We start from the raw sequence: 21,791 nt of genomic DNA, 5'->3' as shown, positions 1-21,791 counted from the left end.
TGGAACAATGCACAATTCTTTCTTAATTTTTTTTTTCCAACTCTCCCAGACTTTAATTCCTACAAACTGATACTAGGTGGGGACTTCAACTGCGTCCTTCATGCCCAGCTAGACAGGTCAAGGCTAAGGTCAAACAACACTCTCTCATCAGCTGTAGTGGCTATTAACTCCCTTCTTTCACTCTTATGGCCTATCAGACCCCTGGCGGATAAAAAAAATCCAACTATGAAGCAATTCTCCTTCTTTTCCCCAGTTCATCATAGTTACTCCAGGATCGATTATTATATTGTTGACAACCAGCTACTTCCCTTAATTTCCAGCAGTAAATATCACAGTATAGTGCTATCAGATCACAGCCCAGTGCAAATGGATCAAATTTTTCCAGCCAATGTAGCGCCCCAACGAACTTGGCGTCTAGACCCCCAATTACTTTTATGTAAACATTTTAGAACATTTCTCAACAATCAGATTTACTTCCGTCTGGAAATTAATGACACTCAGGATGTGTCAAGGGAAGTTTTGTGGTAGTCTATGAAAGCCTGCTTTAGGGGACAAGTTATCTCTTATGTGGCACACAAGAAAAATAAGCGTTCCAAACAACTTAAAGAGCTGGCTGGCAAAATTGCAGATATTGATAGATGCTATGCTCTTTCGCCTATGCCAGATCTTTTTAAGGAGAAATTGCTGTTGCAAAGTGAATTCAATACACTTATGACATGGAAAGCGGAAAAAAATATTTTAAAATCCAGACAGGTATATCATGAACATGGAGATAAAGCGGGGAGGCTCCTTGCACTTCAACTTAGACAGTAGTCAGCTGAACAAATGACCCGAGGAATTGCTACAGGTGCTGACTCGATATCACACAGCCCCCGAGTCACTAATGACCGATTTAAACAATACTATTCTACTCTATATCAATCGGAGGTAGATAATAGCCAGTCGGGGATCTACTTGTTCCTCGATTCTCTGGATATCCCAAGACTATCTCTGGATGCTCAGTCATTTCTAGAGCAACCATTGTCTCTTGAGGAAATAGCAAATGCCATCAAGTCATCTCGAACAGGAAGGGCGCCAGGTCTGGACGGATTCCCCATAGAGTTTCATAAGGAATTCTCTTCAAAACTCGCAACTGTCCTAAAATCAGTCTATGATGAATCATTGGCCAGTGGAAAATTACCACAAAAGCTTACACAGGCCACAAAAAAGATAAGGATCAGGAACAGTGTAGCTCATACAGGCTATTAAGTCTTCTGTGCTGTGACTATACAATTTTAACTAAAACCCTTGCACAGCAATTAGACCCTATTATTCTCACCATTATTAATGAGGACCAAACAGGCTTTATTCTCGGACAGCAATCATTTTTTAATGTGAGAAGGTTATTTAATGTGTTATTTTCCCCCCATTCATCAGTACAACCTGAAGTTATTCTAAGCCTTGACGCCGAAAAGGCGTTTGATAGAATCGAATGGACCTATCTTTTCACAGCTTTAGAAAAAATTTGGACTGGGGCCCATTTTCTGTAGGTGGATTAAAGTTCTTTATTCAATGCCTATGGCTGTGGTCAGGACAAATGGCCTGATTTCCTAATACTTTCCACTCCATAGAGATAGAAGGCAGGGTTGCTGTCTGTCTCCCTTCTTGTTCGACATTGCAATTGAACCACTGGCAATCGCTGTTAGATCAGATGGCAGAATTAAGAGTATATCCAAGGGCGAAACTAATCATAAAACTTTGCTTTACGCTGATGATTTGCTTTTGTAAATATCAGACCCAATAGAGAGCATGCCCCACCTTCTCCACCTGCTGCAAAAATTCAGTAGCATATCAGCATACAAAGTTAATTTATCAAAATGTTTATTATTTCCATTGAATAATCTGGCAAGACAGATCACTTATGAACATCTGCCTTTTAAAATTGAAAATGACAAATTTACTTATCTGGGAATAGAAATAGCAGGTTCAATTAAGGCTATTTTTCAATACAACTACAGGTCTATTTTAGACCGTACCAAAACTGATTTGGATAGATGGTCAAAACAGATAAATGCACTGAAGATGACTATAATGCCCAGGTTTCTTTATTTATTTCAGATGATTCCCATTTCTCTCCCAAAATCTTATTTTGCCCAGCTGGATCGCTTTATCTCTTCGTTCATATGGAATAAAAAACCTGCATGTATAAAGAAGGCAAGCCTGGAGAGAGTTAAATCAGAGGGTGGTTTGGGTTTACCTAACTTTTTATTTTATTATTGAGCAGCAAATATTGTTAAGCTGACATATTGGATCACCATGTTCGCAGATAGGGAAGGTCCAGTCTGGGCTGGTATGGAACTGAGAGCTACACCCCCAGTTTCATGATTTCAATCTTAACTGCCCTTCTCCCACTAAATATCAAAGTGCCTGAACTGAACTCAAATTTGGTGGTCCAAAATTCGAATAAGATTTGGGGCCAGTTCAGAAAACATTTTAATCTGACAAATATATGTAGCTTCTCTCCAATAATGTTTAATCATCTTTTTGCACCATCTCAAATAGATCAGGCATTTGCAGTTTGACATAGAAGTGGCTCGGTCTACTTTCAAGATATCTTTACCTATGATAGCTTTGCATCATTTAAATTTCTGTGTGGGATAAATATGACAAAACCTGGTCACAGTTCATAACTCATATCAGGAGCGTGCCTTTTGCCTGACACCTTGTCTTTATTTACCATTTTTTCTTTTATTCTTTCTCTTTGACTGCCGTCCTGGTCTTTTCAATGCAAGTTGCCAATTTAGCGCACAAGTCTGGGTATAAAGCTAGGACATGGCTGGATGGATGCCAACCAGGGACTTAGGGCTACACCTCTTAATATTGGTAGTCCACTGAGCCACTCTGGTTTCCCGACTGCTTGGGAACAGCAGGAAAGTGGAGGAATTTCACCTCTACTACAGCAAATTAACTACTTTCATTTATAAAACAGGCAGAGGAATAACTAAACATAAGACACACTGAGCAGAGAGAGCAGGAGAGTGGGAGGGAGAGAAATGGCATTGGTAACTGCTAAAGGAATTAGCAGAACTGAATAACATGTAAACAACAGAAACACCAGCAACTGGAAATGAGACAAGACATTTACTTCAGCACAGCAATAAAATACCTGTGAAGAAATAAAGGGTTTATTTCCACTGAAATGCTAGAGGGCTTTAAATTTGAGATGGTTACTGGAAGTGCAAGTTTGTAATACAGTAACTTTAACAGAGCAAATGGAAGCAACTGAAAACGAGGCTTCATACTAAAATACTGCTATGACCAATTATATACTGTATATCAAACAGTGGGAGTTAGAAATATAGACTTGACTCAAATAAAAGTCTGTTACGTTCTGGTGTTTAGGTAAACAAAGGCTGAACTATTGTGGATCCCAGACTGAGGTTTTGATTTGTGTGAGAGACAAATAATACCCTTTTTCCACTAAAATTAGTGGGTATAAACAGGTTTTTCAAACAATCTCCAAGACGTTAAAGCAGGAAAGAGGCGAAAATTAGTGGGTTCACCTGGGTTTTGTGTTTACATTAATGCCGATCGGAGACCATCAGCGCCAGAGCCGATAAATACCCATGTCTACTGCAGAGTCATTTGACCCGGCTGTGAATGCAGATTAAACGCTTTGGAAAAATGGCTTAAGAAAGATATTCTGTCTCCTCTAACTTTCTTTCTGAGTGATCATATAATTTATGTGTTTGGTGATTTTGTCAGACGACGTCATGGTTATGAAATCAGGATTTGACCATAGGCGGTCCAGCTATATACTAGGTTTTGGCTTAGTCTTGTTTCAAAGTGAAAACATGTTTTTAGAAATTAGAATATTCAAGTAGAATATACAGAGCCTCAATTCAGTCCTTTGTAGAAGGCCCTTTAGCAGTAATTACAGCCTCAAGTCATCATGAGTAAATGTATAACAGCTTTCCACACCTGGATTTGGGCAGGATATCCCAGTTTTTCCCATTCCTTGGAGGTCATGGCTTGGTTTTTGTCCTGATCTACAGTGTGACTTTTGGTACCTTGTATATACAGGTGCGTGCCTTTCTAAACTATGTCCAAATTATGTTTGTCTCCAAGCAAGTTCTAAAGCAAACAGGATGCACCTGACCACCAACTGGAGTGCCACTTTTGAAAATAAGAAATTTGACTTTTGGATTATTTTCATATTTAATGATTTTAATAAATTTGCAAAAAATTCTAAATGCACGTTTTCACTTTGTCATCATGGGTTATTGAGGGTCCACTGAGGGGCAAAAACAGTTTTATCCATTTAAAATTAAATCTACAACACAAAGTGCAAAACGTGAAAAAGTAAAATTTAAAAAAAGACCCCACCCCCCTGATGGATTTGAAGATGAGGCAGGAGCTTCAACCACACATGGCTAATAAATTCCTGCATCAGAGCCAAGCATTCTGATAGACACAGGGGAACAAATACAATACAAATTGTGAAAGATGATGGAAGAGAGAAGGAGAAGGAAAGGTAGCAAAAGACAGGAGGAGGTCAGAGGAGAATGACTAACCAATTCAAACTCATCAAAAAGCTGGATGAGTGAGGGGGGGATAAAAGTGTGGAATCCTTGTAGGAAGGCGTTTATCTGAGGCTGGATTGCTCGTGTCATCCTCAGCTCCGTCACCAGCTGCACATACTCGGCCTGAGAGAGGAAACAAACACACACACACACAACGAAAACTAGTTATAGTTCATTATTCTCTCTTCTCCTGTTGGACTGTTCTCTAATTTACCAGAAAGTGCTATCTGCAGTAACCCTGCAACACTGCAACTATGGATGAAGTGGAATGGTCATTAATGCCACCTTCAGTCACACAGCTTCAGCATGAAACCACAAAAATATTAAAAACTTAAAAAGTTTATAACTAAAATTGAATGTCAAATATGAAAGGTGCATGGTTCAAAAGCGTTGCACTTATCATGGGAGCGTTTTGGGTGTGACATGCAATAAACAAATCAGTCTGCCCTCTTGGCGATGTCCCTTTAAAAGGCAGGTGTGCTGGCACCTTTGCGGATTGCTATTACAATGCAGCAGTGATTCCCCAAGGAATTATATTCTATTTGTGGCGAACTGATTACATATTGCGACTGGCCAGTGAAGTCAATGCACTGTGCACAGCTTTGATCTGACAATAAGACAGAGGAAGGAGAGTCAACACTACCTGCTGCATGATGATGTGTAACAGGTCAAGCACATTATCAGCTGCTAAACAGGTTTTAAGGAAACTGTCTTGGTCGTTGTGTATCACTTTTGTCAGCTATGTCTCTAATTGAGTTGCAAGTACTTTAGGGCATACTTAAACATCCCCTTTCAAAAGAGACAGTGGTCTATAATTACCACACTGAGTCAAATCTTTATCTGGTTTGGGGAGTAACATAGTTACGGCTGTGTTGACACTAATGCACCCTCGTCAATAGCTGTGTTAATCATATCTAGCAGTGGTGGTCCCAGGTCATCTCAAAAAGCAAGGTACAGCTCTGGATGAATTCCAACCCACCCTGGGTCATGTGAGAGCCCACTTTAACTCTTCTAGAGCAATGGGGGAGTTGAGTTACTTCAAGTCACAGCAAACAAGGCTAATCTTGCAGAAAATGTGTGTATGTGCTTTAAACAAGTGAGATTTCAGACTTATAGTCATGGGGAAAAAAACAATTTGGACAAATACATTTTACTTTAGATAGCACTTTTCTGAACACAATTACAAAGTTCTTTACAATGAAACATTAAAAAAAGACTTGGTCAAAACCCTGTATATGACTGGACCGTGTATGGTCTTTGTAATTGAGTTGAAAACTGTGGAACTGCTGTAAACTGACATCAATGCATCATATTTGTGTTCACATTTCCAGTATTTTGAACACATAAACAACATAAACACACATTTACAAGACAATGGCTGTGCTGTGATTTTGGCTATGCTGACTTGTAAAATGATCACTCAGCGAGAAAGTTGTAATTGACGGAAGGATGGTCCTTTTCACATATATTCCTTTTTAAATTAACCAAGTCATTCTAAAGTGGACCTCTTTGTGTTTTGTTTTGTGTTGTGAGTTGATTTCAAAGAGTACTCAGTTCCAGGCTTGTTACTGATCTGGATATTTGCACTATGATTGATGACAGTATTGCAGTCTTATCATTTATGCATGTCTTGAAGGTAGTTATGAAGGTATTTTTATATTTGTTTCCAGGGTTGATTACACCAGGTATCAGTATCACCAGCGCAAAAATGTAAACTGTCATGTTCAGTCCAGTGTCCTAAGTTATGTTTGGTTACACATTTTTGTTGCTTTACTTCCTGTTTTATTCACCTCTCCTCTTGTTTTAGATCTCTAGAGTTGTGCACTTGAGAGCTCCTCTGTGTACCAGTTTTGCCAGAAACTGATGTTATGTCTTTGTATAAGGCGGCCTAAGAGAAGCATGTAGATGCCACTGTAAAGCAGTGCCATTTATAATTAAAAAGGTTCCAAGATGGTGCAATCCAATCTCGTGATCAACAGTAACAATGGTTGCACTTAGATTAAAGTGAACAAGAATGAACTGATGGCCATAATCAGCTGATAGCAGCAAATAATTCATGACCTTAAGATCAGTTTTTGCAAGGTTTTTTCTTAAAATAAGACTGAAATTTCCAAGAAATATTGTTTTGTTTTCATGAATAAGACATAGCAATTAGTCTGCCACCACATTTTCTGAAAATTAGCTAAAAATATATAAATGGGAGCTTAGAAAGTTTCCTAAAATTGGTCGAATCAGATGGATCAAGTGGAGGCCTTATTAAAAGTGAAGATGTACAACTTCATTGAGATGGTTTTTGGTACTTGAAACCACCAATATATGTTTTTATGGATATCAAAACTTCAAATAAAAACACTGAAAAAGAGTAAAAATTTGAGACCTTCAATGGCCCTCAAATGAAAAATTAGCCCCACCAGCTTGTTTTTGCTGAATTTCTTGAAATTAAAAAGTTATGTTGAAAACTAAACAACAGGTTTACAATTTGCACTGTGGTGACCTGATTACTGTCAAAATCCTTACATGCAGCAGATCAGTAAATAGATTCCCCCCTACCCTGAGCTTACTTGGAAACAGTGGCTTACTCACAGTCCAGACTGTTCTTCAGGCTCTGTGCCTCAGCACATTCAATTTGCAATAAAAAAGGTCTCATTAAAAGGTGTAGATTTATATCAACATTGGAAGAACTGTGTCATATTGCCCCTTTGGCACATAGTTCACAAATTGCAAGGGTTAAAAAATAATTAGGCACTTGACTACTAAATGTTTCTTGAGCAGCCATTTCTCATTTCAACATTAGTTCATGCACAAAAAAGCTCACATGTGGTTGAGAGGTGATTCAGAGTTGAGAGTTTCTGTCAATATGAGGAGTAAAGAGATGGCCATGCAAGTGAAGAAGACAATAATGAGACAAAAAATGCAAACCCCTGGTAAGCTTTAAAAGCAGAAAGGCCATATTGCAGTTCACAAAAACAAAAAGAGATCAGCAGTATTGTGTCACAAAATTCTATGGACTAATGGAAAAATTTAACCTCTATCAAAAATGATGGAGAGACAAAAGTGTGGAGAAGATAAAGAACAGTTTATGACCCCAAATATACCACCTCATCTGTCAAGCATGTAGTGGTTCTGTTATGGCTTAGTCATGTATAGCTGCCAATAGAACTGGCACACCGGCATTTATTGAGAATTTAACTGCTGATGGAAGCAACAGGGGGAATGCAGAGGCATATAGGAGCATTTTGTGCTCAGATTCAGCCAAATGCATCAAAACTCATTGGATGACATTTCTTCATTGAACAAAATAATGATCCCAATCAAATGGCCAAAGCAAGCAAAGAGCTTTCCAGGGTAAAGAAGAGGAAAATTCTAGACAAGCCAAATCAATCATCTGATATTTCAACTTTGAGTAGTGATACAAAACACTGCATCCTGACACATTGAAGGGACAGGCTGTTTAATGATAGCACAATATTTTCTTGCAGCACTTTAACTTTTACTGATAGTTAAACACTCTTTAGACTGCAAGAGCAGAAGTTACCAACCTAACCCTAACCCAATCTTTTTTTTATTTTTGTCTAAGACTGATAAACCGTGTAGTCATAATCAAAAAGCAATCTGAACTTAGTTTTTTATTATTTCAAATACCAACAAACAAAGCCCCAGTATAGGAAATGCTATTCTAATGCAAAAATTTAAAAAAGTTTGTCTCTATTTTACGTATAATTAGTTTCGAAATAGAAGAAGAACAAAAAACCCTTCATTAACTCAAACCTTTAACAAGAATAAGAAATACATTTAAAAAAAAACTATAACCACCTAGAACTAAGCTTTGTCCTTTCACCCAAATATTTTGCATTGTATTGACACTGTATGCTGGGTTTGCAGCGACTGACCTTGTTGCCCTGGGTGACCAGGATGCTGATCCCTCCGGGCTTGAGAGGCACTTCCTCCATTGCCCCAAACACATCTGTCTCTACAGAGAAAGTGAGCTCCAGACCCAGATCACTGATGTCGTTGTCCAGGATCCACTGCAGGTTCTTAGCATACTCTGGATCAATGGATGATACATCCTGGTAGTTCACTGGGATACCTGGAGAACATACAAAAATATTAATATAATATAGAACATCATGACCACTCGATCCAGGAGGTTGTATTATACTAAACCTGAAGGGAGTCAGATACATAATGCTCTATTTTTGGCTGGACCACAACAGCAGGGCCAGCACTTTAATGTGACTTACAAGTGAAGGACAATAGTAAAGTGATTATATTTCCACCACTGGTCAGCCAAGTGTCTTGTGACTGAGTTGAAGTTTCTGGTGCAAACAGGTTCCATTTGGGGGGTGTTTACAGCCTGCAGTGTTGTTAACTGAGCACATTGTCACTAGATTTAGAAACTTTTTTTTCCAAACAAACTGGGTAAAAACCTGGTATAGGACTGGACCATGTATGGATGTCGATCTTAGGCTCAGGGCTACATCGGTCTAGCGAGCTGCTCTGGTTTCCTAGCTGCTCGGGAACTACAAGGAGGAGGATGTCAGTGATTTTATCTGTATTTCTAGTATTTTCAGTGTTCTTTTCAGGTATTTTCCTTTATTTGGCCAGTAGAAACATGACAGGAGGTAAGGGGTAGAGAGAGAGAGGAGGAAGAACGACATGCAACAAATGCCATCTTGAACCAGGAACATTCTGACAGGCCACCACGAACGATTTAAATTCTGTTATGTTTTTTGCCTGTAAGTAAACAAGTTCTCAAGAGGGGGGCAAATACCTGTACCCGAAAGGACACTGAGAGTGTCAGTGTTCCACTGAAATAATAACCATGTTCATATGATATGCTGAGTCTTAGTAATGTAAAAAAAAATATTCTCTCACTTCCATTTTGGATAAATGTGAATATGAATTATTTTGGGGTTTTTTTCCACCGAGATTCTGAAATTTTGAGAAGCTGGTAATAAGATCTGAAACAATAGTATCTTCATGGGGTCAGTGAAAATATAAATCTAACTAGCAGTTTGTGTGTGCACTGTGCCCATATACTAACAAGAACCACCTGAATTACTGTTTTAAATGAAATGAATTAATTTGTGATGTGAAGTTATAAGCAGTGTGTACATGATGCATGTGTGCTACACTTTCCCTGGGTTAAGATGATTTTTATTGTAAACAGTATCAAGTAAAATGTTAAGGGTCAAAGATAGATGACCCCGTGTATTCTAAACCAACGCACTGGTCTGACCCTTATCAACACATGTGGCTGTGTTCTTTTACCCAGTATGTGTTTGTAGAAGGAGCGTGTAAAGTAGATGTTCACCAGCTGTCGGTGGTACAGAGCCAAACCCAGGATCTGACCTGCAAACCGGAAGTAGTTGAGATGGTCTGGGTTCACTGAGGAGTTACTGTTGGGCTGAAAAGTGGTACCTGTAGATCTCACACACACACACACACACACACACACACACACACACACACACACACACACACACAAAAACTACCCTTAATTCCACCTTCCAAAAGGTCTGCTTGTCACATTGAATGTTATTACAGTAATGAAAACATCATATACCATCAGCTGACTGAGTGAACAGAGCATAGTCTGGGTTGATGATTTCATTGGACAGGATGTCAAACCACTCCCGAACCACACCCTGACCCTGAAACACAACATAAACCACAAGATGACTCCATTTAGGATTAAATGAGATGTGGAACTGGAGTACTGCTGGTTCATCGGGTGACAGCCAGAAGGCCAACAGAAAAGGATTTTTATTACTGAGAACTCATGCAGTGTCATATGAATTTAGAAACCCACCATCCCCTCCTCCCCATGGAAGCGAACAGCAATACCCTGTTTGAGCTTCTCGTTGGTGGACTTGGAAACCATCTCACAGCTGCTTCTGAATATGGAGTCTGTTAGTGAAATAGAAAAATAGATAAAGTATAGTATATAACAAAACTTGAAGGGGAAGAAGATGGGGAGGGCAGATGAGAAATATAGTGGTCAGGGTTGCAGCTACATACTCTGTTCTCTCTTTTATACTGTAGAAAGAACATAATTTAGAAGCAGGAAATTTATTGTTACCTTACTTATTGGCAAAAATCCACACAATGTGGAACATGACATCTTACCACTTTATCACAAAATTTTGTACCAAGCAACATCTTTACTTTGGTTCCTAGTATTCACAACTACCACCCATGGTAGATGTTGTAGGAAAAATTTGATAGGATAAAGGATAAGGATAAGGAATAGAATTTAACACTTAAAATGCCTCAAGTTTCTTCATGATTACTATATTTCTTATACTAATCTTGAGTCTCAAGATTTCTGTATATACCTCCTGAACTTTGAATGTTGTTGATGATGAAGGTTCCTCTTGTCTTTCACTAATTACTGTGCCTGTTTTGTTAAAATGCACCGGCACCAATAACCACAGTTGTTACCAAACCAACCAGGAACCAACCCTAAAAAAAACTCTCTGTTTAGACAGATATTACCACTATCAAAGAGACATTTGGAATAACTCATTCATTTCAATTAGGCCACTACATTGACATAGTGGGGCTACCAAAAGTGCATCTTATACTATCTTATAGAGTTTTGGTGTCTGTTTTGGCATTATATGGTCTGACAACCAACCAAAGTACCAACAACTGGCACATATCAACCATTGGAAACTCATTCTATGTACATTTCCAAATAGGCCAGACAACATAACATTGGAGGATAAATTACATCTGAATAGATTTTGGTGTGATCTTCTCTTTATACACGAAGTGTATAGTGTGAGGACTGTTTGTACCTCTGTGAATGAGGAGGATGTCATTCTCGTTGACTGGACGATGAACCATGTCAGAGTCTGGCTGGCCAGCAAGCAGATGCTCATAGAACCACTCACAGCGATCCTTAAAGGGCTGAGAGGGAAAACAACACTTTATCCCACATTGCACAGCACATTTCTTAAATTAATTAATTATCACACAGACATTGGATTTTTCAGCTGACGTCGTGGAAAGCCTTCAGTGCTATACTCAGCTGTAATAAAATGAAGTCAAGGTCTATTTGCATAATATATGCTTTTGTTCACTCAACATTGGGGTAGAGTGAAGGATTTGCGTGAAAGAGGGAGAAAGGCGTTTGAAATCAAATTCACCGAGTTAAAGTCTGCAATTAAAACGTAACAAGGCTCAAACACTGCAGAGTGAATGATCATCACACCACTCAGAGCAGAGCAGTCTTATTAAAAACCTGCATACCTTTGTGGAATCACACACTGTAGCCAAAATTAAAAGAAGGACGGACAGACAGACAGTCAGTCAGTCAGTACTGGTTCTTGAATGAAACAGATCAATGGACTAAATTCATCTACAGTCCACTGAGAGTTAGACGAGCGACAGCCGCAGTGCAATTCATAAAATCATGCAGTTCAGGTGCTTCAGTTTATGTTCACATCAGACACCAGAAAGGGGAAAAATGTGAGCTCCATGGCTTTGGCTGTGGCGTGATCGTTTGAGCCAGACAAGCAAATTTCTTAAACTGCTGATCACCTGAGATTGTCTGCAGTCACTGGCGTTTACTCAGAATAGTGCCAAAAACAAAAAAATACCCACTGTGCAGAGGTTCAGTGGACAGTGGAATGTCTTGATGAGAGGAGGAGAATAACCAGACTGGTTTCAGCTGACAGCAAGGCTATGGTAATTCAGTACGGTAACATAACCACATTTTACAACTGTAGTGAGCAGAAAAGCTTCCTCAGAATGAGAAACACGCCTGACCTTGAGACTGATGGGCTACAACAGCAGAAGGTTCGATTCTTATTTAGCCAAAGGTTACAGGCTAGATACTGAACACCAAACCCAAAATTGGTATATGTCTGTGTGTGAGATATTAAAGCACTGTATGCATAGTAAAAGTGTTGTATGAATGTGTGAGTGAATGGGTGAATGTGGCTTTGAGCAGTTGATAAGACTAGAAAGACATTATGTAAGTGCAGTCGATTTACAAACCCACCTAAACTGGACAGTTCAAGACTGGAAAAATGTAGCCTGGTCTGATGAATCTCGATTTCTCAGAATTTGGCATCACCAGGAAATTCAGGAACCCAACTTGCCCTGTGTCTATAGTGCAGGCTGATGGCAGTGTAATGGTATGGATACTTGTTTCTTGGTATGCTTTGGGTCCCTTAATACCATCTATTCATTGCCAGTCTATTTGAATGTTGTTCCTGACCATGCACAATTCTTTATGGTGACTACATCCAGAATGATGGAACGTTACAAACTGGTTTTATAAACATGACAATGAGTTCAGTAAACTTCAGTTGCCTCCCTAGCAAATTTCTTAAACTGCTGATCTCCTACACCTTTGGGAGGTGGTAGAACTGGAGATTTACAGCATGAACGTGCAGCTGACAAATCTGCAGCAATGATGTAATGCAAAGGACCAGACTCTGAAAGGAACGTTTCCAGTATCTTGTGGAATCCATGCCATAAAGAACTGAGAGCGTTTTGAGAGCAAAAGGAAGGATTACCCAGTATAAATATGGTGTTCCAAATAAAATGTTCTGCGAATACATTTTCATACAAAGATAAGGGCTAAAACAAAAGTTACCAATGTAACTATGGTTCTGAATCCTGGATGACCACCAGAGACAATGCTTTAAGCACTGGCTCTTCTCATTACGTTCATAATACATTCTTGTACGTTACTACGTTCATCTTATTACATAGTGTTGTTGGTGGTGGTGGGTAGCCGGGGGCCCGTGGTTTCTGGGGCCATTTAGCGCTGGGCCCAACTTGGGGTTGGTGGTCGCAGGCTGGCTGGGGGGCTTTCTGCCCGCTGTCCTTCTACTTTCATTGAATTTCATCCTTCCTGACCGCCAGAGGCAAAGCTTTAAGCGCAGGATGACTAGTGCCAACAATGTCAAGAGGAATTCGAGTACATACCTCACAGAGTAGACACAGAGGAACTTGGAAAAAGCGCCACACCCAGAGGAGGTGGGGTGGCAACATTCACCCTGTAGAACTTAGAGAATGTGCTTGGTGATGCCCATGAGAACGCAGCACATATGGTCTCTAGGGGCACACCCCTCAAGGCCGCCTATGATGTGGAGACACTCCTGGTAGAGTGGCACTTGACTCTAGATGACAGGACCAGATTATTCACCTTATATGCATGAGCAATAACATTCACAATCCAGTGGAACAGGTGTTGTTTGGAAAGAGAACGACCTCACCTGGGGTCATCATTACAAACAAAGAGCTATTTGGATCACTGGACAGTTGCAGAACCGCAAAATAGGCTCTGAGGCCCGAACTAGATACAGCAACCTGGACCTCTCTCCATTACCCAATGGGGGATTAAACCGTGCCAAATGAATAAGATGGTTGAGGTTTAAACATGACAGCACCTTGGGGATAAACGCTGTATTTGGCCACAAAGTGACACCTGAGCTATTTGGGCTCCACCTCAGACATGACTCACTCACTAGTCCCGTTCTGCACAATTGTAACTACACCTTCACCTTTCCCAGTACTGCTACCATTCTTAATAGCTTACATACAAGGCTTCTTGCATTCAACTGTACTATAATTAAGACCATGATGAAGACCCACTCAATGGAAGTGAGTCTGAGCTAGAAATCCCTCCTTTTAACATTTCCTCCACCTCCTCCCATCATATACCACTGATTCCCAGATACTTTTCTGCTGCTTTAACTATGATTTTGATCTTTTCTGTTTTCTTATCTGTTTGTGCCAAACAGTGTATCACATTAACCATAAACAATATAAATTCATTTTCTCCTACAATCAGAGAGTCTTTTTTTACTACTGCTTCCCTAACACGAGGTCATTTTGTTATTCACTGAACTACCTATTTTATCAACAGATATGTTTGGCTGCACTTGTACCTTCTTAACTGCCTCAGCATATGTGAGCCCTTAAGAAGGTTTTACTTGCCACATCTCTGCAGCTCTCTTGTTGGCCCCACACCCTCAATAGGCAGAGCTACGCCCCCCTGAACAGTTGCAGCACTTCAGCTTAGCTCCTTCATCACACTTCCCACATTCATATTCACTGGCGCATCTCCCACACCTCTGCTTGCCTTTACAAACTGCTGCTACATGTCCGTATCTTTGGCATTTAAAACATCTCAGTGGCACGGGGATATAGAGCCTGACATCATAACTCATATAACCGCTATACACTTTAGATGGTAGTCGTTCCTCATTAAAGGCCAACAACACAGACAGACTGTCACATTTCTCGCCATCTTGAGTTGTTTTCAGGTGTTTTGCCTCGTTCACCTTTGCACCTTTCACATTTTCTTCGAGCGGACTCAAGGACATACTTAAGGGAATTCCCGCGATTATACCTCAAACCATCTTTTTGGCATTAACCAGAGCTGCTTGAACCTTTTTACCATCAATCTTATCCAGTCTCATAACTTTGTCTTGCTGCATACTATCCCTGCAAAGAATCAACAAAGCTCCATTATGTAGTACTCTTGCTCTCTTCACTTCACCTATCAGTTTATTTATTGTTTTAGTAAGATGGACAGGGTTCCATTCACCAAATGAAGCATCTTCCTTCACAAGTTTAATGATTACTTTGTAGTTCTCCTCTTCAGCTTTTGCACCTAACATATTTTGTATCGGTTCCTTCTGAAAATGAATTTCCATTTTGCCAATTACATTCTTTAGATTTTCGTTTAGCGTTTGTCCCCATCACTCTATTCCAACCTTCATATTCCCCGCACTTGCTTCCATCCCTAGCTCACTTCCTGATCAGTCACTATCCTCCGTCATCTCCAGTCCATTCACAGTCCGTTTGTGCTGAGCAGCCCCCTTCTGAACTAGCTCCCAGCACGCCACAGCTCCATTCTTCTGTCAAGGAACAGACTCCCTGATGACACCTGAAGATATAGTCTCTCTGTGGTCATCCAGGGTCACAGGTTACATTGTTGATATGAAATACTCAGCCTGCGCACATGTGGGACAGAAGATCCAGTGCTTAAAGCACCACCTCTAGCGGTCAGGAAGGATGAAAAAGAACTACATCTAAATCAGGTGTCAAAATCAACACTGATTATGATATATCAATTTTATGTACATAAATAAAATAAGCAAACGTTTCATTTGTTTTGTTAAGAATTGACTATAATCTGTACAAAGTACAGCTGAAAAATTTTACAGCTGCAAAAAATAACTTTTCAGATTTAGAGAGATGCATACTGCAACTAATACTTATTCTCATTTCTGATTAATTGGTCTACTATTTTTTCAATTTACTAAATAATTAATCTATAAAATGCAAGAACACTGTAATAAATTTCCAACAACTTCCTAGAGCCAAAGGAATATTTTGTCTTGTTGTCAGCAGCACTCCAAAATGTCAGTGTTTCCCCTAGGTTGAAATTCTCATCAGTTCACCCTTGAGTGCGAATGAAACCTCTGTGCCAAATTTGAATAAAATCCTGAGATATTGCATTCATAAGGCCATAACCGTGTTGTGTGAGGTCAACGCAACATTGACCTTTTACCACCAAAATGTAATCAGTTCATCCTTGAGTCCTGATTAATGTTTGTGCCAAATTTTAAGAAGTTCTGTCAAGGTGTTACTGAGATAACGCATTCACAAGAATGGGATGGATGGACGTACGACCTGAAAACATGATGCCTCCGGCCCTGGCTATTGCTGGCGTGGAGGTATAAAAATATCCCCAAATCATTTTCTGTTGATCATTACGCCTGTAATGACAAATTTTCACTTGTTATACTTTGTTTTACTATATTCGATCAGTAGATCACACTCTCAGTACCACAAAACAACCAAGATTGGTCAAAACCTGACCTCCTTTGTCAGGGGGTCTAAAATGACTTAAAGAGCACAACGCAGAATGCTCACTGAGATAAAAAAGAACCACAGAGTAACATCTAAAGGCTTTGTTTGCCAAAGAGCACCTGGACACTCTTCCATTCAGTATGTCTTACCTGGCCCTTAATAATATGCATGAAACGTGACATTAACTCAGGACACTCCAGGAGGAAGTGGAAGTGGTTAAAGATGATCTTTGGATTCCTGAAAAAGAAGATGTAGAGACATGAACAGAGAAAGCTGCTGATCAATACCCAGTCTCTAGGTACTATGTGAGGAGGTTGATGTATAGCAGAGAGCCACCATGACTCACCTGGTTACAAAACACTTCAGCACAGTGTCATGCTTGCAGACAAACTCGATAAAGCGAGGAGATGTCATTCTGGGTAGGGAAGAGAGTGAGGAGAAGTGTTAGGAAGATGGAGTGGGAAAATAAAAGAGACGGATAGCACCAACATCTCAACTACAGCCTCCGTTAGAGCATGTTTTTCTCTCTCAAACTCAAATTGATGTTGATAGAAAGTAGAGTGAAAAGAGCAACCACAACAATAACAGGTCTCAACTGGCTGTTAATTAAGAATCTTTAATTATCTAATTGCGTATAATGATGAACCTGTAGTAGGGTTTAAACAACGAGAGATAAGTCTGGGAGCAAAGCAAACAGGGTGTAAGATGAGACATGGCTGGTTACAGTGGGAGCTGTCTCATATTCTTGCAAACTAAGCACTGAGAGAGATAGAGTGATACCTTACATTATCCTGATTCAGGATCATTGCTACTGGTTCCTACTGGTTCTCTCAACAAAAAGCCAATGTCATTTTTACATTAACTTTTGGATTACTGCAGAAAATAAGCCCTGTGACTAAAAAAAGTTTGCTATACTTACATGTTTTGTTCAGTGACAAAGATGTAAGAAACGGGTAAATATTGAATGTTAGGCTATAAATGAACTACACCATGGTCGCATGGCTTCAGTGTCGCCACTACAAATCTTCAAACTTTTATTTGATTTTGCATGCTTATCTCTTCCACAAAAGCCTTTCCTCTTTAAAAGTCAGTAATAGTTTTCAAAGGCGCAAGTATAAACACACAAAGGCTATAATGGCAGACTGGTGTTTTGTGTTCAGTATTATGATATTTAATGCACCGCACAAAATCTGTAGTTTCATTTAGCTAATTCTTAGCAACCACCTTTTCTAAAATACGTAAAGGCTATACAAAAATCACAAGTGGGAGTTCTGCAGCACATGGTGTAGCTCACACAGAGCCCTGAACTCAACATCAAAGACTGAAGACACAGACAGTCTAAATCCACAGAAAAACTGTGGCAAGTTCTCCATGGTCTTTGGAACAACTTGCCACATACCTTGAAAAACCTTGTGAACAAGTTAATTTTTGTTTACTGCACTTTTTATGAAGTTAGTCTGATCAGTCAGTCTGATATGATACGAATGTGAGAGATAACATGATTACTACAGCAATGAGTCACACTTTACTGGTTGTCTGGGAGAAGAAATAACAGCTGATGCAGGAGTAGTCGAGGTAGTAGTAGTGGTAGTAGTAGTAGTAGTAGTAGTAACCAGCAAACCAGTGGTGGCTGTGGTAAACGTAATAGTACCAGCAGTAGCACAGCAGTAGTACAGTGGTTATAGGGACAGTGGTACTAATCTCAGTTGTAAAGCAGCAGTAATGGCAGTGATAGTTCCACCTGTTGTAGTTGTATTTGTAAATGTGGCTATAGCCATAGTAGTGTGTCAGAAGTAGTAAAGTAGTTGTAGCAATAATAGTACCAGTAGTAGTAGTACTGGTTTCAGCAGTGGTACAACAGGAGCAGTAGCATTACCAATGTCAGCAGGAGTACATCATTTGTAGTGGTGGCTCTGGTACTAGCAGTAGTGAGCCCCCCAAAATTAAAAATGTTATTTTAGGACTTTATTGTGGGAGGGCTGCCGGAGGTCTGTTTAGACCACATTATACTTAATGCTCTCTATATTAAATTATGCTTCTTTCGATATTGAAAAACATAACAGCTGAGAACAAACCCTTGTGGCATTTGACAGGAGCAGCACATATAGAAGGCCTGGATCACAGCACTGAGCCGACTGGCTGTCATGGAGATGACGTCCTCCCCGTCAGCACACACTTCTGTTTCCATGACAATCTGAGGGTCCAGCAAGGAGGGAAGCTTTGGTGTTGAGCCAGAGTGATCAACCGCCCTTTGTTTGAGAAGCAGAGAAGCTATCTCGCTGCTGGAGGAGGAGGAAGAGGGGTTCTTCCTGTTCCTATCCAGCTCTGTGGAGATGAGCACTAGCCACTCATCCAGGGAGTGCCATAGCAACTCCAATGGCTGCAAAGAGACAGACAAAAACAAAGAGATTCATGACAATATTACATGAAAGGAGTGACTTTGACCTTCACTGTTTGTGGGTTTTATAAAGCTTCATTAACATTATCTGGGATTTAATGAAGATTCATTTCAAAGAAATACAAAGCTCCTAAGAATGATCTCTGTCCAACTGAGTACAAGTCTCAATCTTTTAAACATTTCCTTACTTGTCTCTTGTGCTACCTATTAAAAGAATTTTTATATTTTATATATATTCATTTTGAGTCACGACATGTCTCTGGTTGTCCTAGATTAGTTTTGCCTCCATATCAATACAATGAAGGTGAATGGAATTTTGTTTGTACAGTTCATAACAGTAACAAAAAAAAAAAAAAGAACAACAATAACATCTGTTTCTAGAAACAGTGTCCTGGTTTCCCTGCATAATCCATATTCTCTGGTTAATTTAATCCGCAGAATGTGGAAACAGGTGTTTCAAATCCAAATAAAATCTGATGTGCAAAGGGTCCTGTGAGTCAGATGGTAAATTTTGAAAAAAACATGCTCAACACAATTAAATCACAGCAGGTTTATTTATTTAACACTGTTTCAATAACAATGACTTCTAAATCAAAATGTCAAGTCTTCAGTACACAGTTTGTAAGACTAATACTTCTGAACTTATAACAGCAGTATCCATGTATGAAGAGTCTAATTTTAAATCAGTGGTGTAGGAGTGTTTGCATGAGTGAAACATGTGAAGTGTTGGATGGTGAAAGGGAAAAAAGAAAACCAAAAACAAGAGTAAGGAGTATGGAGCACCAGGAGCAGTGTTTGTCCTTTCTCTCCCCAATGGCACAGGTAAGGCCTGGAATATACTTGCTGTTTGACCAAGCGATCGCGTTCGTAACGAGTGCGTTGTCAGTGAAAAGTTGCTTCAGCACGATGCTGCCACTATACGTGATGCTGGAGGTCTCCCCCTGGGGGCAGACCACAGAAATCGGACCCAGAGTCGTAAACAAGGACAATTTTGCACACTCATGTAAAAAAACAAAATGGGGACATGGGAAGAGGTCTGTATTTTGCTTTTGCTTCGATCATGGCAGAAAAAGAGACAGCTGCACCATTGTAGCCGCCAGTCTCCTTTCTCCACAAACAGATGAATAGAATCAAATGCACCACTCCATACATAAGGTCCTCCTCTGTTGGCACTGGTTATTCAGTTTTCAGTGTGGATAACTTCGTATTACACTAAAAGACAAACACTTTAGTTAAGACATGGTGAATCACTGTTAATCACACACATATAAACCAGCTGTCAGGATAGGTGCATGAATGTCTGCTTCAGTTGAGGACTGTTGTCTATGACCTCACAGTATCAAAAGACAAACCCCTACAAGACAATATTCTTCTATACACTGTGTATTGTACACGATACAATATGATACCAGAGAGAAGAGGAGACTGAGAATAAGTTAATGGAATAAAACTAAAATGTTTTATGCATGTAAGCTAATTCTGTATTCTATCACCGTGATACTAAGTTAGTTGTAAGACAATATTTTTATGTTCTACAACTGTCTGGTACATTGAATAAAATAATGTTCATGAAAATTTGAGTGCAGATCTTACATAGTGATGGTCTAACATAGAACCTGATTTTTCATGCAGGACATTTGGCTGCAGGACAACTGAAGTCTGTCAAAACACAGGTCAGAGCACAGGTCACAGTTATCTCATCTCCTGAAAAACATACAAAGGCTGGCTGAACATGTTGCAAAGTTTTATTCAAAGCCTGTTTTTGTCAGCTATAATGATACTATGTTGCTAAAATGTTGGTAAAATAAAAATGTGACATCATGATCAAAGACATCATGTAGGTTTAGTAGACTGATGATTTCATTAAATGTTGCTCTCCACATATTCAGATAAATTACTACAGAAAAGTTTCCCCTTGTTAGGTTTGTATATCAGTCACTTTCACCACTAAGTATTAGAACATTTATACAATTTACTGTGTAAATAGAGCATAAAAATGAATCTGCCTACCCTCTTATCTGTGAAGAACTGATCCTCATATAACTGCACAGACATCAGGTCTTACATGGGGTCAGTTCTCTCCTCACGTTCATCAACCATTGCTTCAGCCAATCTTTTTTTAGCAGATTGATGACTGAAAACATAAAAAAGCACATAAGCATGGATAAACAGTTAAACTATGTAAGAATTAGCAGACAATAAGCAGCAGGATCTGTTCACAAAACGTAGTAAACTTATTGCCTCATTGTATTCCTGTGCAGTCAGCATCATTTGATGTCTACACTACATATATACATAGAGTTATATACAACTTGTCTTCACATGTATGACTTCAGAGATACAGCAGGTATTCAGAGCTAACCAACAAAAATGTGAAAAGTTTAGATTACTGTTTTAAGTTTTGAAATTACCTGAACAATTTATTAAGTTACATTAATGCTGCACAGTTTACTAACAGAGTCTATTTAAACTGGCTTACATGTGTCAGAAACACAAAACAAACAACGTTAACTTTAAGTTTATTAAATGTATCTTTTTATAGGGTTTAAAACCCCACAATCAGTGGTTCACACAGGTTTCCAGCCGCGTGGGACCATGTACGGTTAGCATAGCTTACAAGTTATCAGCTAGCTAGCTTGGGTAGCAAAGCACGTCTGTGATTCATATAGTAACTGAGACTGTCTCCAATTCTCTGGTTAAAACACACAGTAAAAAAACACAGTTGTTAGAGAAGCATTATACACAATAAATCTGGAAAACATTCAGAAAATAAACATTTACTTACCGAAAAAACTGGATATCAGGATCCCTCCACTCTGTTAGTACCAAATAACGAGCCATAATTACGGTAAGATGAGAACTAATTATAACTAAATAACTACCAGCAAAACAGTGGAAAATTCCTCCTACAAATAATAAGAAAATAACTAATTTAACACAACTGAGTTAAAACAAGGCACATACAACTTGAGCTCTCCTCTGGTGAC

General features: G+C 39.4%; 1 protein-coding gene across 7 annotated transcripts in view; it reads right to left on the bottom strand.

The window, feature by feature from the left end:
• Positions 1 to 21,791, bottom strand: part of hace1 (HECT domain and ankyrin repeat containing E3 ubiquitin protein ligase 1) — a 63,708-nt gene that overhangs the window by 10,954 nt on the left and 30,963 nt on the right. For 6 of the 7 annotated variants that reach the window (XM_071468526.1, XM_071468527.1, XM_071468529.1 and 3 more), the window contains 9 exons: positions 18,482 to 18,786; positions 16,753 to 16,821; positions 16,556 to 16,643; positions 11,366 to 11,477; positions 10,375 to 10,472; positions 10,129 to 10,216; positions 9,834 to 9,983; positions 8,453 to 8,649; positions 4,554 to 4,685 (listed from right to left, as the gene is read on the bottom strand). In XM_071468526.1, the coding sequence (XP_071324627.1) occupies positions 4,554 to 4,685; positions 8,453 to 8,649; positions 9,834 to 9,983; positions 10,129 to 10,216; positions 10,375 to 10,472; positions 11,366 to 11,477; positions 16,556 to 16,643; positions 16,753 to 16,821; positions 18,482 to 18,786 (1,239 nt within the window). The remainder of the gene's footprint in view (positions 1 to 4,553; positions 4,686 to 8,452; positions 8,650 to 9,833; positions 9,984 to 10,128; positions 10,217 to 10,374; positions 10,473 to 11,365; positions 11,478 to 16,555; positions 16,644 to 16,752; positions 16,822 to 18,481; positions 18,787 to 21,791) is intronic. The other variant, XM_071468528.1, reaches the window with a different exon arrangement.

This window comes from Trachinotus anak, unplaced genomic scaffold (genome assembly GCF_046630095.1).
Source record: "Trachinotus anak isolate AG129_WGS33_773 ecotype Australia unplaced genomic scaffold, CSIRO_AGI_Tana_v1 ptg000032l, whole genome shotgun sequence".
NCBI lineage: Eukaryota > Metazoa > Chordata > Actinopteri > Carangiformes > Carangidae > Trachinotus > Trachinotus anak.
The sequence above is the reverse complement of the archived record's forward strand: the minus strand, read 5'-3'. Positions and strand labels throughout refer to the sequence as shown.